Consider the following 12,680-nt stretch of genomic DNA (forward strand, 5'->3'; position numbering starts at 1 on the left):
GCCAGTGTGTCACCGGCCTAATGTCTTGTGTCAACACGCCCCATGGAAGAGAGGGGTGGAGTGAGCAGTTGCTCATTATCATTTAAAGAGACATGCACCGAAACGGTCGCAGTGAACAGAACTGTTTTTTAGGAGGTAAAAGGGTGTTGTTTTACACAACTATTGAGGAATTTTAACCAAAGTATGTTACAAACTTTACATGAACACCCTAAATAAGGGGCATCCGATGACCCCTTTAAAATTGAAAACAGTTACTTTAAATCCTATTAATATTTCTAAGCGACTTTCAAAAACATTAAAGAATCTTACCCACATCAAACATTTGAACGGCACTGTATATTTTTATAATGGGGAGTTGGATTGGGTAATAAAGGAAAAAGAGTAACAAGTGTCCAGTATACATGGATAATCAACACAAAATCCTACCTGGATCACACTGTTGAGGAGTTTTATGTTCTCGCATGTAGAGGTGCCAATCAGATGCTGGGCCACCTTCTGTGTGACCTGCTGGGTCACACCCTGAGTCCCACTATCCAGCTGCAAGAAGAGCTGGATACAGCTCAGAAACCTGATTGATATTAGAAGGAAAGCATTGGTATTTCTTACATAACTACAGCATAATTAATTATTTATGCGGTAAATAAATAAACACATTGCCAAGGCTGCAGTAAAGTCTGACAGGAAGTGAAAAATATTTAAGCATAAATGTTCTTAACTGTTCATTCTTGAGCAGATAGAACTGGCAGTGGTAGACCAGAGGAAGGATGTTTTCCAGGATATGCACTACAACTTTGAGATGACGGGACTGAACCAGAGTCTTCAGCAGAGATATTCCATCACTGCAAAACTTCTCCAAACTGTCATGAAAAACATTTAAAATTAATTCATGTTACTAGACTTGGATTTTCATCCAGTCTGGAACGTAACTGATGATGAATCAAGTCAGTCGATGGTCACTACACTTCTGTTTGAAACAAGAGTTGTAATATTCCTTCCAAACCTGTGCCCAATGGTTGTCATGTCAATAGCCAGAAAACAGCCAATAGGGATGCCTGCTTTGACTGCCTTGAAAACAGGGTGCATAATGGGAGAGTCTGTGATCTCAGGCACACTGGGGGCGCTGGAAGAGGGAAGCGGGCACCAGGCATCCTGAGGACTTCTTTCATTGGCATGGAGCTTTAGCCTCAGAACCAGGTCCCAGGCCCACTGGTTAAAGGAGGATTCTAGTGTCTGGCCATGCCGCACCACATTAGCCAGGTAAGACACCTGCAGAAAGTTATCACACAGCAAATGTGAGCTGGCACTAGGAAGAAAATGATCATTCTTTGAGGGGAATTCTAAACTATCAACTATAAGTGGCTGATTCAACTTTTGGCTATAATTTCTGCTGATGAATGGAGGTGAACCAGTGCATACTAGATATTTTACATAGACTGATATGGTCTGCATTTGTCCCCCAAAACAAAGTCATAAAATGTTCAACAAATTTCTTTTTAAAACTGTTGAGGAAGCTTATAAATCTGCCGTAGCCAATGAATGACAATTAGTGTTGATTAATAGGCATGATATGTAGCCACCTTAATTCATACCTGTTTGATGCCTTCTGATAATATGCCACCATATGGCTTGTCTGAGAGATATTTTTGATATGCCTCAATCGCCAACAGGGCGACTTCACTGTGCAAAGACGCTGGTAAAATGAGGCAACCATTCTGTGGACAAGACAGAAAGTTGTATTAAAACTTTATAAAAAACACAAAATAGCATAGAAACTGGGCACATTTTATGATGATATAATCATAGCTGAGACTCACGGGCTGAAATCCCCAGTTTAGGCCCTCTAGTATGATGCAGGCTAATCTGTTCTCCACAGCAGAGAGACTGAAGTTCAACAGCCAATCTCGGATCAACCCCACCTCAGCTTGAGCTGGCATCCACAAGTGCAGGGGCAACTCCTTGAACAGGTAGAGTGACACCTGGACAGATAATCATAATTATCAGTATTTGCTGATAAAAAATACATTTTTGTGGCAGATGAGTAAATCATTAAATAGACAATACAAAAATGTATCTTTAGATCCTGTATTAAATATGCCTCTATTTTTCTACAGTAGCTGTTCTGAATGCTTATTTAGTAGTGTTACAATCTCAATTGTCAATCTTTATCAGTCTCTGATCATCCAGTTTCTACAGAAATTTAGAAATTAAGTTCTTGTGATTTTGAAGAATCACTCACCATGCCCACTTTCTCTATGGTCTCTCTCAGTCTCTCCAACAACACAGAGATTATGTGAGGGTGAGCAGTTGCTACAGCCGCCAACAACTCCCGCCCGACTTTAGAGAAGATCTCACGGGTGGTGATACTAACATAGGACACCTAGAGCAAAGAGTAATCACACAATTTATTGCATTTATAACAGCTGGATGATGCCATGATCAGATGTTTTTTTGTGCTTCACTAAAAAGTTGGGGGGGAAAAAGTCAAATCACCTCGTATATGTCTAGCACTATGTTCCTGACAAACTCAGGGTCTACGTCGGTGCGTCTGGGCTGGGCCATGTGTGCAAACGTTGTCAGCAGGCAGATTCCATCCGAGCTGTTTATCTCTGACAGCCAGAGCTGAAACCTTTCCTGATGGCTTGGTTCTGGACATACATAAACACACAATAAGTGTTTTTGCTATAACCAGTGGTCCTCAACCAGGGGACAGTGACACACTAGTGGGCATCAGCACACTTCCAAGGGGGGGGGGGGGGCACAAATGGCTTAAAATTATTTTAAATAAGACAAAAACAATCATTCTACTTAAATAAAGTGAGCAGTAAAGTTAAAATAGTAAACCATTCTCTTGTATTTTTCTAGCATCAGATTGGCATCTCACCTCTGAGTCTCCGGATACAGTCCTCATCACTCAGGCTACAGCTGAGCTTCTCCAGACCATCCATCTCTGCACACTGCATAATGTAGAAGATCTTCCACAGCATGCAGCTGGATAACGTGCCATACGGCATCTCAGACATGAACAGCCATATGCCCAGTCTGTAAACCAATAAAGAGTTAGTTAAATAGACATTATTAGACATTAAATAGACTACATAGAATAATATCATTATTCTATACCTCTTGGCCTTGAGCACATGAAGCACTGCTCTCAGGAAGAGATGGTCAAACTCCACCTGCAGCTTCTCCATTGAAAACGACTGTTCCTGCATTGTGGTTCTACTCACACCTGTCAGGCTGATGTACTGCGCCCAGTGGTCACTAACATAACAGAGTGTCATCCTAGAATGAGGAAAAGAACATGGACATAAAGTCAGTACTTATTAAAAGACTATATTGTCAACTATATAAAAATGAAAAATACCTGAACACCTGACTGAAAACCAGCTAAATAATTTCTACTAACAATTCTACTGCAAGCAGTCCAAGCACAGGAATAAACGAGACATGCAACCATGGCTGGGAGCTTTAAAAAAACTGCAACAATAATTTTTAGATTATTTTAGTCAAAATGGCTGAAAAAAAAAATCACAAATACAATCACAAGTAATATGATTAAATTGCTTATCACTTTTTGACCAATAGGTGGTGCTGTTACCAAATTGATGTTGTGTGGTCAGTGTGAGCAGACAATGACACATACAAAGTTTGCTGTTAATATGGCAAAGCGTTGCAGTGTTACAGCCTCAGAATCAGCGAGGCACCATGCCATGAAATTTGTTGATGTGTTATTCGAGAACAGTTTGGTCAATCAAAAAGCTTTTAATAACTAGGCTGGCATGGTCTGAAGATGATCTGAGTCAATGTAGGTGAAAATCGGACCAACAGTTCGAAAAGCAGGTTTTCAAAGAACTTGAATTTGGCAGACAACAAGTTTGATAAAATATGGCAAAATTGGTATCATTGTCTAAAATGGCTGTGGTTAATGTTCACGCTTTCCTCAATCAGTGTATCAAATTTCACAACTTTTCACCATACACTTCTATGGGCTGCCATACACTTCCAGAGCAGAATAATAATAATAATAAAAAGAAGAACACTAACGATTACAATAGGTGCCAATGCACATTTGGTGCTTGGCCCGTAATAACACCATAAAATAATATCGGATTATAGATTAAAATGGGATTTGGAAAATATGGATTAAAATAGGATTACTTAAGTATGAAAGCATTAATGTATACAGTGTGAAATGAAAAACTGAACTGAATTAATAAAGCTTACGTACCGAATCATATAACCAATCCTCTTCACAAATTGGCGATAACGTGCTCTGTTGTAGGTCTGCAAGCCAACAGCAAGCAGTTCGACCAGCGAAGAGGCAAATGCAAATATCTTCATCATCTTTTGACTGGTGGTGGCTTGAGGCTGATAGTCCTCTATTGGCAAGAGTGACATTTAACAGGTCAATTTATTAAATCGGTATGGAAAATGTCTAAATATTTCTAAGTCTTAAGGGAAATGCATGCCATAAGCTTTTTTCCATTTCATATCCCCATTCTCTTTCAATATATAAACAAAAATTGTTTATATATAAACATTTTTCCGTTCAATGGAGAGTCATGTGACAATTTGCATTTCTGTGTGAACTATCCTTTTCATAGCAAGTGAATACTATACAATCTACTGACCAATTAATGAGGAGAAACAGACATACACTGAATATTGTATGGCTGCCTCAGCTCATTTATGAGATATGACGAGTCTCACCTTTAGAGCAGATCCCCAGTAAGCGTTTGAAGAGCTCATCAAAGGGAAACTGAGAGAACAGAGAAACCAGATCTTCCTCAGACAGCAGCATCCAGCTTGTTTCTGGGTCTTCATCCTGAGAGAGTTCACAAGAGTGTTACAGTAGACATCATCTGGTAGTAAGGTTTTGTTGGTACTTAGATAAGAGACACAAAACAATGGCACTTTCGGCCTGTGCTAACAGAAGTCAAAAGTCTGATCAGAAGTTAATGCAATATAATATATAATTGATTCCTGATGTCAATATATGCAGTGAGGTCAAAAGGTCTGAAACCATTTTTAATAATTGAATACAAATCAGCAAAACAGTATGAGTTCAGACATTCTCGTATAAAAGCACTGACAGGGGCTGAGCAGAAATTCTCATTATCAGTTTCATGATGGACCACCTCACCTCCTCTCCACCCTCATCCACTAGAGTCCAGTTACCAGATGGAAGTCCTGTAATACTGTTGTTGCCCTTCACGTCAATAGGCTTCATGTGTCCGAGGAAGTCTGCACGGTGCCTGCATCATGTCACACAAATCTCCATATTCAATTAAATAAATAATGCAAAGCCAAATTCTGTCTCAAGTTTGTGCTTTTAGTTATAACAGTTTTAAACAAAAGAAGCAGCTTTTCGAGCTGTAACTGTAACAATGGCGATAATACAGACAATAATACAGATGATATGTAAAAAAAATTCAATGGATCATCAGCTCAATTTCCAGTAAAGCTAATCTTTACCTTGCAGGAGACATGAGGATAGCCAGAGCCTGCATGAAATGATACACTCCAGATGGGTTATCCAATACTTTGATCTATTGAAGGAAAGTGGATGCAATGACTATTATAAGACAAGAAGATATTTGAGATTTTGTATATTTCCCTGTTAAGATTGTTTATAGCTGATCTGAGTCACACATCAAGGCTCTGCTTCAGTACCTGTAGGAATGGCACAGCCCATTTCCCCACACCTGCTGGGCAGCAGAGTAGGTGGTTTAGGATGAAGAGATGATCTCCTCTTGAACCAACCTGATGCAGCACAGACACCTGGATGGAAAAAAAAGCTTTTATGTTTCATCATAGGTCATGAAAACCAGATCTTATAACCGAGATCCTTTTAACTCTGGGGTAACGTAAGGGTACGAGTATAATCAGCTTGAACAAGCTTGAATTTAATAAATTAAAGGACATCAGAATAATTGGTATTTATAAATACCAAATTTTATATGAATGTAATATTACAAATAATTTGTAGCTTTTTTTTCAGAATGTTCCCGATTCTTATTTCATGATCTCATGTTATCTTGACATTTTTTCAGTTCATTAGCTGGTGTTTGAGGGTCTTTACCAGCCTCTGAAGCCAGAGATGGATGTCAGCCTGAAACTGAGAATCATCTAGGACCCGTCGGGTGAAAATAAACAGCACACTGATGCTCTCCTTCAGCGATTGCAAAGAGGACGGCTGAGACTTTGAACTCACTAAAAAGTTCAATACAAAAATCAATAGACAGCATGGCATTCATAATAACAGAAATAACAACTTTCAACTGTAATCCTATGCTTTTTCAATGCTCATTAGGACCAGACCATAATAATACAGAAGTAAGACAGTTGTCCGTTCTGGTCATCCAATCTTTGGATAAAAGTGTCTGCTAAAATACACAAACAGTGAACAAGGAAAATCCAACAAGGATTGCATTAAATATGCCTCAATTATCAAAAAATGTTTTTACATTTGCCATATTGATGTTTTGTCAACACCAGTGTAACTGTGAAAATATTTATGTCAGTCATGGTACTCCTTATCAAACAGTGTAAGTTAACCAATTATTTGTGTCTAATGTACAGTGTAGACTTATCAGTGTGAACTTGCCTGTGCTTGTATCTTGCACAGCCACACTTTTGGTGGTGGGGTTAGAGCTGAGCAAGCAATAGAGATAAGACTCCACTTGCAGACGGGACAGGACGGAGGTGTATGAGTGCAGGGCCACTGTCTGATGGAGTATTTCTGCTTTTGCAGAAAACAGATGCTTCAGCTCAGCTAACGCTGCCTCGTTCAGAGTCACCTGCTGGTAGCAGTGGTAGCCAAACACCTTGGTCTGGTCTGCACATACACCCTGTAAAGCAAACAGGTGTTTGTGATCAATAAAATAGACCAATGCAGTGTATTGTTATGGTAAGGCATGGCTGTGACTTAAACAAACAGCTGGATTTACAGTTTTGATAAGGACACACTATAAAACTTAATTAGACCTGAGATCATGCTACCAATCAGCAAAAAAAAACAAAAAACATTCAGCTGATCAGGGTTGTGCGCATTTATTCAGAATTGCACTGAATCCATTCCTGAATTTGAAAAATATGATGCAGAATCACAATTAAATTTTTTTATGTATTTTTTTTCTTGAAATATGAAGGTTTAATTGGCTTTAATATGTAACTAGATGGATGGATGGATGGATGGATGGATGGATAGATAGATGTGACTCACCTGTAATGAAAGTCTTTCATCCTTGAAGCTCCACATGCGATTCTGCACATTTTTGCAGTCTGAGTTAGCAGCCTGCAGTTCAGTCTGGGCCTGCGTCAGCTGTTTACGGCACCTCCAGTAGCTCAGCAGCAGCTCGTACAGCTCATGTCCCTCTTGGTTGGCCAGACTCTGGAACTCGGCTTCAAGGAGCTCTACATTTTCCAGCCAGGAACCGGGTTCCCATGTCCGAAGCTGCTCGCTACTGAAGGGCTTTACGGACTGACAGGTCCTGGGAAGCTCTGGATAAAGCCTCTCCCTGGGCTTCTCCACATCAGAAACCTTCACAGGGACCAAGCTGGGCGGGGAGGATTCCTGGTTAGCCAGAGGCAGAACAGCTGGAGCTAGCTGTCCCTCAGAAGCCACTGGCATAAAGGAAGTATCTAACAGTCCATAGGCAATAGAGTATGAGTCCTCAGAGAGCTGAGGCTCAGAGCAGGAAGCTGGGATAGACGGATATATAGAAGGGACGCTAAATGGTTCAAGTTTAGCACAAAGAGGTTTGGGATCACTTTGGCTGTACTGAGTGGGTGCCAAAACTTGGTCCACCCAAGGTGCCGTGTCTTGTGATGGCACTTCATGCTCTTTGTCCTCATGGCAGAATGGTTTCTTCACTATTTCAGTCGTATCAGACAAGAGAACTTGGTCCTTTTCAGCTTTGCCATTATGGTTTAGTGAGGTCTGTGTGGCGGGTGGGTCCAGATCAGAGGCAGGAGGCACATGAGAAAGGCTGAGAGGGACATCAGTGAATTCAGGAGCCAGCGCTGGCTCATTAAGTTCTCTAGAAGGTTCAGAGGACTGTCTAACACTCTCTAACTGTCTCTCCTTTTTGACCTGTTAATGAGGAATAACTATTTTTAGGATTGAGATAAACTTAAACAAGATTTTAATTGTCAACCTAAGTAAGAGAAATATTATAGGTGGATTTTCACCTGTGGCTTCCTACTGGATTTGGACTTTGATTTTTTGGGTCTTAAAGCCTCCATCTCCACACCGGTCTCCACATGATCGTTATAAAATTACTCCATTTCTCTACAGGCCACTGCAGCACACAAGTCATTAAGCTTTAGAGAAGATATTGCGTTTAAAGTGGCAATTCACACAAAAATTTAAACTTTACAACATCTCTTATGTCGTTACAAACCTGCATGACTTAGTTTCTGGCTGTGGAACACAAAATTAGATGCTTTGCAGAATGACAGTCTCTGCTACCTTTCACTTTTGTTGCATGGAGAGAAAATACAATGAAAGTGCAAGGTGACTGGGAGATTCATTTTACTGAGATCTCTTGTTTCACTGAAGTCACATGGGTTGTAACAACATGAGGATAATCACAATTACATTTCGATGGAACTACAATAGCTTACAATTAAAATACAACAGAAAAATAAACCAAAAATGTAAGAGCGGAACTTCTGGCGGTAAGTTTCAACCTTCCATTTTAACATCTAACCCAACTGAAGTCAACTGACAGCGACAGAATTTTGATGAACCCGTGCAGTAGTTTACATTCATCTGATTCAACGCTATGTCTATTCTTAGCAGTGAATAAATTAGTTGTTACTTCCACGAACGAGGCTACTATTTCTAGTAAAAAGTAAACATAGACAGATACATCACAGGACTGCAGGGAGGAGCGGATCAACCAACATAACCCCTTCTAACATGGACGCTTCGTTCTACAAAACACAACAAAATAATCTCGTGTGAAAGGAAGATTATTATAACTCACCTACGTGATATTACTCTTATAAACAGCAGCTGTCGGTCAGTCATAAAGATTTAGCGGAGCTGTCAGCTCTTGGATTGTTTTGTTCCTGGACGCTATCGCAATACGGGGATCACGTGGCCCTCCACCCTCAAATGGTAGGCCGGAAGGGACAAAACGCGAAAAACTTATGAGCCACAGTACGAAAATGGATTTAATTTTTTTTTTTGTGCAGCTGTAGTTTTGCAGTTTCTACAATTTTGTTGCAGTATCAATAGTTGCTGCAAAACAAACAAACACAAAAAACGACAGATTCTGAAAGTTTCTTGAACAGTTTGAAGGCAATTACATGATTTTGTTTACAATACAATGCTGTAGGTTTGCAAATGACAGATAATGAGATTTACTTATATTTGATTTGATTAGTTGATAGCACTTTGTCATGTACATATTTTAAAAATCTCTCTATACATGCAATATGTGTAGTTAATCTCCATTATTTGAAATAAAACCAGGTCTAACCTTTATGTGGTATATTTCAAACATAAATAAGGCTAACCACAACTCAGTTCCTAGATGTAGATGTTTTATTAATTATTTCATACACAAGTGACACTGAAAACTGTTAGAAGTTCTGAGGTCATTTCTTCCATCCTCAGCCCCAGAAGCTATCAGCATCCAAACTGCTCTTGATGTTGTTCTGATTCTCTCTCCTCTCCTTGGTCACCAGGTTGGCCTCACCCTTCTGCAGACGTCTTCTCTGAGCAGCCTTCTGCTGTTTGGTGAGCTGTCTCTTCACTTTCTGCCTGATGACCTCCTGTATAGGGGCACATCCAAATCATTACTTACAACCACATAAATCTAACTTGCATCATGAAAGCAAAGTTTACACCAAGTTCAAATAGCCCACTTTGTTGGCAGAGGCTATTTACAATAATTCTGCCCACCATTTTCAAGATGAGTCAGGACAAAATTACAATCTGAAACAGAAGCAGTGACGTGGAGAGTAAAGCTGGTTGCCGATAGCTTTTGACGCAACCAACCAGAGTTCAAATCCGGCTTTTTCCTAACTTATTCTTCTCCCTTTTCCTATTGCATATCAGCTTGGAGAGGTGTTACTTTAAATAAAAAGTATAAGGTATATTATATATTCTAAAGGTACTTAGATATTTAATAGTGGGAATTAATTGCTAAACTGGTATTTCTAAATTAAATTGGATGTGGTGTCCTCACGATGGTCAGATGGTCTTGAACATTGACTGCGACACATGCAGCTCATGTTATCACGCTCAAAACAATGGCTCCCTTCCTGGACCTTTGAGGACAACTTTCCTTATCAGCGGGTTCAACATGGTTAGGGTTAGGGGTAAATGTAGGGAAGGGATTTAGGGATAGGAACAAGTAATTAGGGCTGCAACTAACGATTATTTTGATAATCGATTAATCGGACGATTATTTTTTCGATTAATCGATTAATCGGATAAAATTAAATTAGATTTTTTTTTTATTATAACTAAATAAAACCGTAAATCAGGGTATTTATGTGTAAAAGTGTACTTTAAAAAGTGCAAAAGCCACACATTGAGTTTTACTAATATCAATATTTGCATTGTTTTTAATGATAATTGCTGATGGCAAGTTGACAAACATGATTATTGTTAAAAAAATGATATCCAACATATTATGTTTTAACACAATTTTTGTTAAAACAAATTTACACAGACATGTTGTTCAGATGTGAATATCTGAACTAAAAACAAACTAAAAACATCTAAAATATATAATTCAATTTAATTTTTATTTAAAATTAATTATATATAAGGAATATAAGGATAAAGAATATAATATATATTATATATAATATATAAAAGAATAATATAAGGATAAATTGATTAAATAAATATAGAAAGACTGAAAACAATTGTGTGAATGTAGAGCCGCAGTAGATCGCGTTTGAAAAACAATTAAAACTTAGTAGACAAATGCTATAAAAAGAGAACGGAATGGAGGTAACGTTACCCAGCAAGCTAACAGGCTTGAGTAAAGGACAGGAGAAATTATGCATTAGTGCACAAGCATTCGCTGAAAACCACTGAGTACAGTGACTAAAAAAAAAATATTTTACTGCTGCTGTTATTAACTGCCTTTATATTTAGTGCTTCGCTTTGTAAACACCGTTTTAATTTAACCTATTTCTGCGGTAGCGCTATTTTAATCCATCACTTACGTTGCGAGCGAACTGATTGCGCAACCTGATGCTCGAGACAAAATACAGACATCCCGGAAGTCCCGGGATTCTCCCGCATATTGATTGCGGCTCCCTGATGCCCGCGAATTAGTTCAAACTCCCGAAATCTAGAGCGCGCAAGCAAGAGCGCGCATGCGAGACATAAGAGACTGCTCCAAACCGTGTAGCGCGCGCGCTCGGCAGAGCGCCTGAGGGAGAGAGACCTTGCGTGTGTGTGCGTACCAGTAAACGCTCCCCGTGACGTAAGCAGACCAACTAATCGATAATGGCATTCGTTGACAACGATTTTCATAATCGATTATAATCAATTTTATCGATTAGTTGTTGCAGCCCTACAAGTAATGTCCCAAAAAGGCAGCATTCGTTTTAATAAATGCAAACACATACACTCAATTTCTTTTTATTGAATACTGTTTTATAAAATACTTACTTGCAATACAATAAAGGTGCAAATAGTATCTGCCACTATTTGCACTAAGTGGCAGATAGCATCCAGTATACATAGCATCCAAAAACTGTTGACATTTAGTGCAAATAGACTCTGGCTTCTTTCCCCGAGGAACTTTGCATTTATATATGCAAACCTAAACATTTTTCACTGCATCTTGCTTTTGTGAACGAGGAAGTAAATTATAGAATAAAATTCAAAGGGTTATACTAACCGGTGGAATTGTTGAACAGCTGCCAACACTTCCAATGCTCATTTCACTGGTTGTTCTCCTCCTGTGCTCGTTCTCAAGGCTCAATTGATCTCTGTGGGATCACATGCATCATTTCATTATATGTATCATATGTAATAGTAAGGGATTTATATGAAGGAATACTTTAGTTCACACAAAAATTCAAATTCTTCAAGGAATCACAGGGTGTCAAGCGCATCAAAATAAGCAAAAAAGTAATTTAAGGTCATAATTCACAGAAAATGTTCACTTCCACTGCAGCTCTCCAACCTAATATGTCACGTTGTGACCGGATGTGTCAGCTTGAAGAATACTTGCGTTAGCAAACCTACATTTTTTTTACACAGGTAGCAGATATTTCAGTTGAAATTAAATTAAAAACAGATTTAATTTAGACTTAGTCACATTTAAACATTGATCAATGCACATCCATAGAGCAAATATGGTAAACTGAAGCTCAACTGTACTTGTACTTGATCCAAGTAAATTACAGAATATTCAATTTTGGGTGAAATAACCCTTTTAGTATATAAGCCACAAAATGAATGGTAGCTATATAGCAGTGTGAAAATGGTTGTGTGTGCAATCAAGTTACGATATTAAAAATCATATTTTTAGATATAAAAAAAGTCACAATCAGGTCGGCGCTATGGTGGGGCATTCGAGGGCCGTGCCCCCCCTAGCGCTCATTGATAGTGGTTTTAAAATATCGGCATCAGCCGATAAGTTTTTCTGATTGGCCGATGTGTTGGAAGCGGCACTTTTATTTTGACGGCGCTACGG

The 12,680-nt window shown here is 38.9% G+C and overlaps 2 protein-coding genes across 4 annotated transcripts in view; both read right to left on the minus strand.

Moving 5' to 3' along the window:
* epg5 (ectopic P-granules autophagy protein 5 homolog (C. elegans)) overlaps positions 1-9,129 on the minus strand; it is a 29,654-nt gene extending 20,525 nt beyond the window's left edge. The window contains exons 1-19 of one of the 3 annotated variants that reach the window (XM_077231362.1): positions 8,994-9,129; positions 8,194-8,303; positions 7,226-8,095; positions 6,608-6,851; positions 6,083-6,213; positions 5,674-5,781; positions 5,476-5,549; positions 5,144-5,255; positions 4,711-4,825; positions 4,229-4,379; positions 3,121-3,282; positions 2,882-3,039; positions 2,491-2,645; positions 2,237-2,377; positions 1,815-1,976; positions 1,590-1,712; positions 1,001-1,266; positions 717-857; positions 427-568 (exon numbers count right to left, since the gene is read on the minus strand). In XM_077231362.1, the coding sequence (XP_077087477.1) occupies positions 427-568; positions 717-857; positions 1,001-1,266; positions 1,590-1,712; positions 1,815-1,976; positions 2,237-2,377; positions 2,491-2,645; positions 2,882-3,039; positions 3,121-3,282; positions 4,229-4,379; positions 4,711-4,825; positions 5,144-5,255; positions 5,476-5,549; positions 5,674-5,781; positions 6,083-6,213; positions 6,608-6,851; positions 7,226-8,095; positions 8,194-8,247 (3,309 nt within the window). In that variant the 5' untranslated portion in view covers positions 8,248-8,303; positions 8,994-9,129. Of the gene's footprint in view, positions 1-426; positions 569-716; positions 858-1,000; positions 1,267-1,589; positions 1,713-1,814; positions 1,977-2,236; positions 2,378-2,490; positions 2,646-2,881; positions 3,040-3,120; positions 3,283-4,228; positions 4,380-4,710; positions 4,826-5,143; positions 5,256-5,475; positions 5,550-5,673; positions 5,782-6,082; positions 6,214-6,603; positions 6,852-7,225; positions 8,096-8,193; positions 8,304-8,993 lie in introns of all 3 variants that reach the window. The other 2 variants (XM_077231364.1, XM_077231363.1) reach the window with 2 other exon arrangements.
* Positions 9,130-9,538: 409 nt separating this feature from the next.
* The window catches only part of riok2 (RIO kinase 2 (yeast)), a 29,994-nt gene continuing 26,852 nt past the window's right edge, over positions 9,539-12,680 (minus strand). Inside the window, exons 9-10 of the mRNA XM_077231382.1 lie at positions 11,880-11,970; positions 9,539-9,786 (exon numbers count right to left, since the gene is read on the minus strand). Of these exons, the coding sequence (XP_077087497.1) occupies positions 9,625-9,786; positions 11,880-11,970 (253 nt within the window). The 3' untranslated portion in view covers positions 9,539-9,624. The remainder of the gene's footprint in view (positions 9,787-11,879; positions 11,971-12,680) is intronic.

This window comes from Siphateles boraxobius, unplaced genomic scaffold (assembly GCF_051911475.1).
Source record: "Siphateles boraxobius isolate OS27281-9 unplaced genomic scaffold, OSU_SipBor_1 16, whole genome shotgun sequence".
NCBI classification, from domain to species: domain Eukaryota; kingdom Metazoa; phylum Chordata; class Actinopteri; order Cypriniformes; family Leuciscidae; genus Siphateles; species Siphateles boraxobius.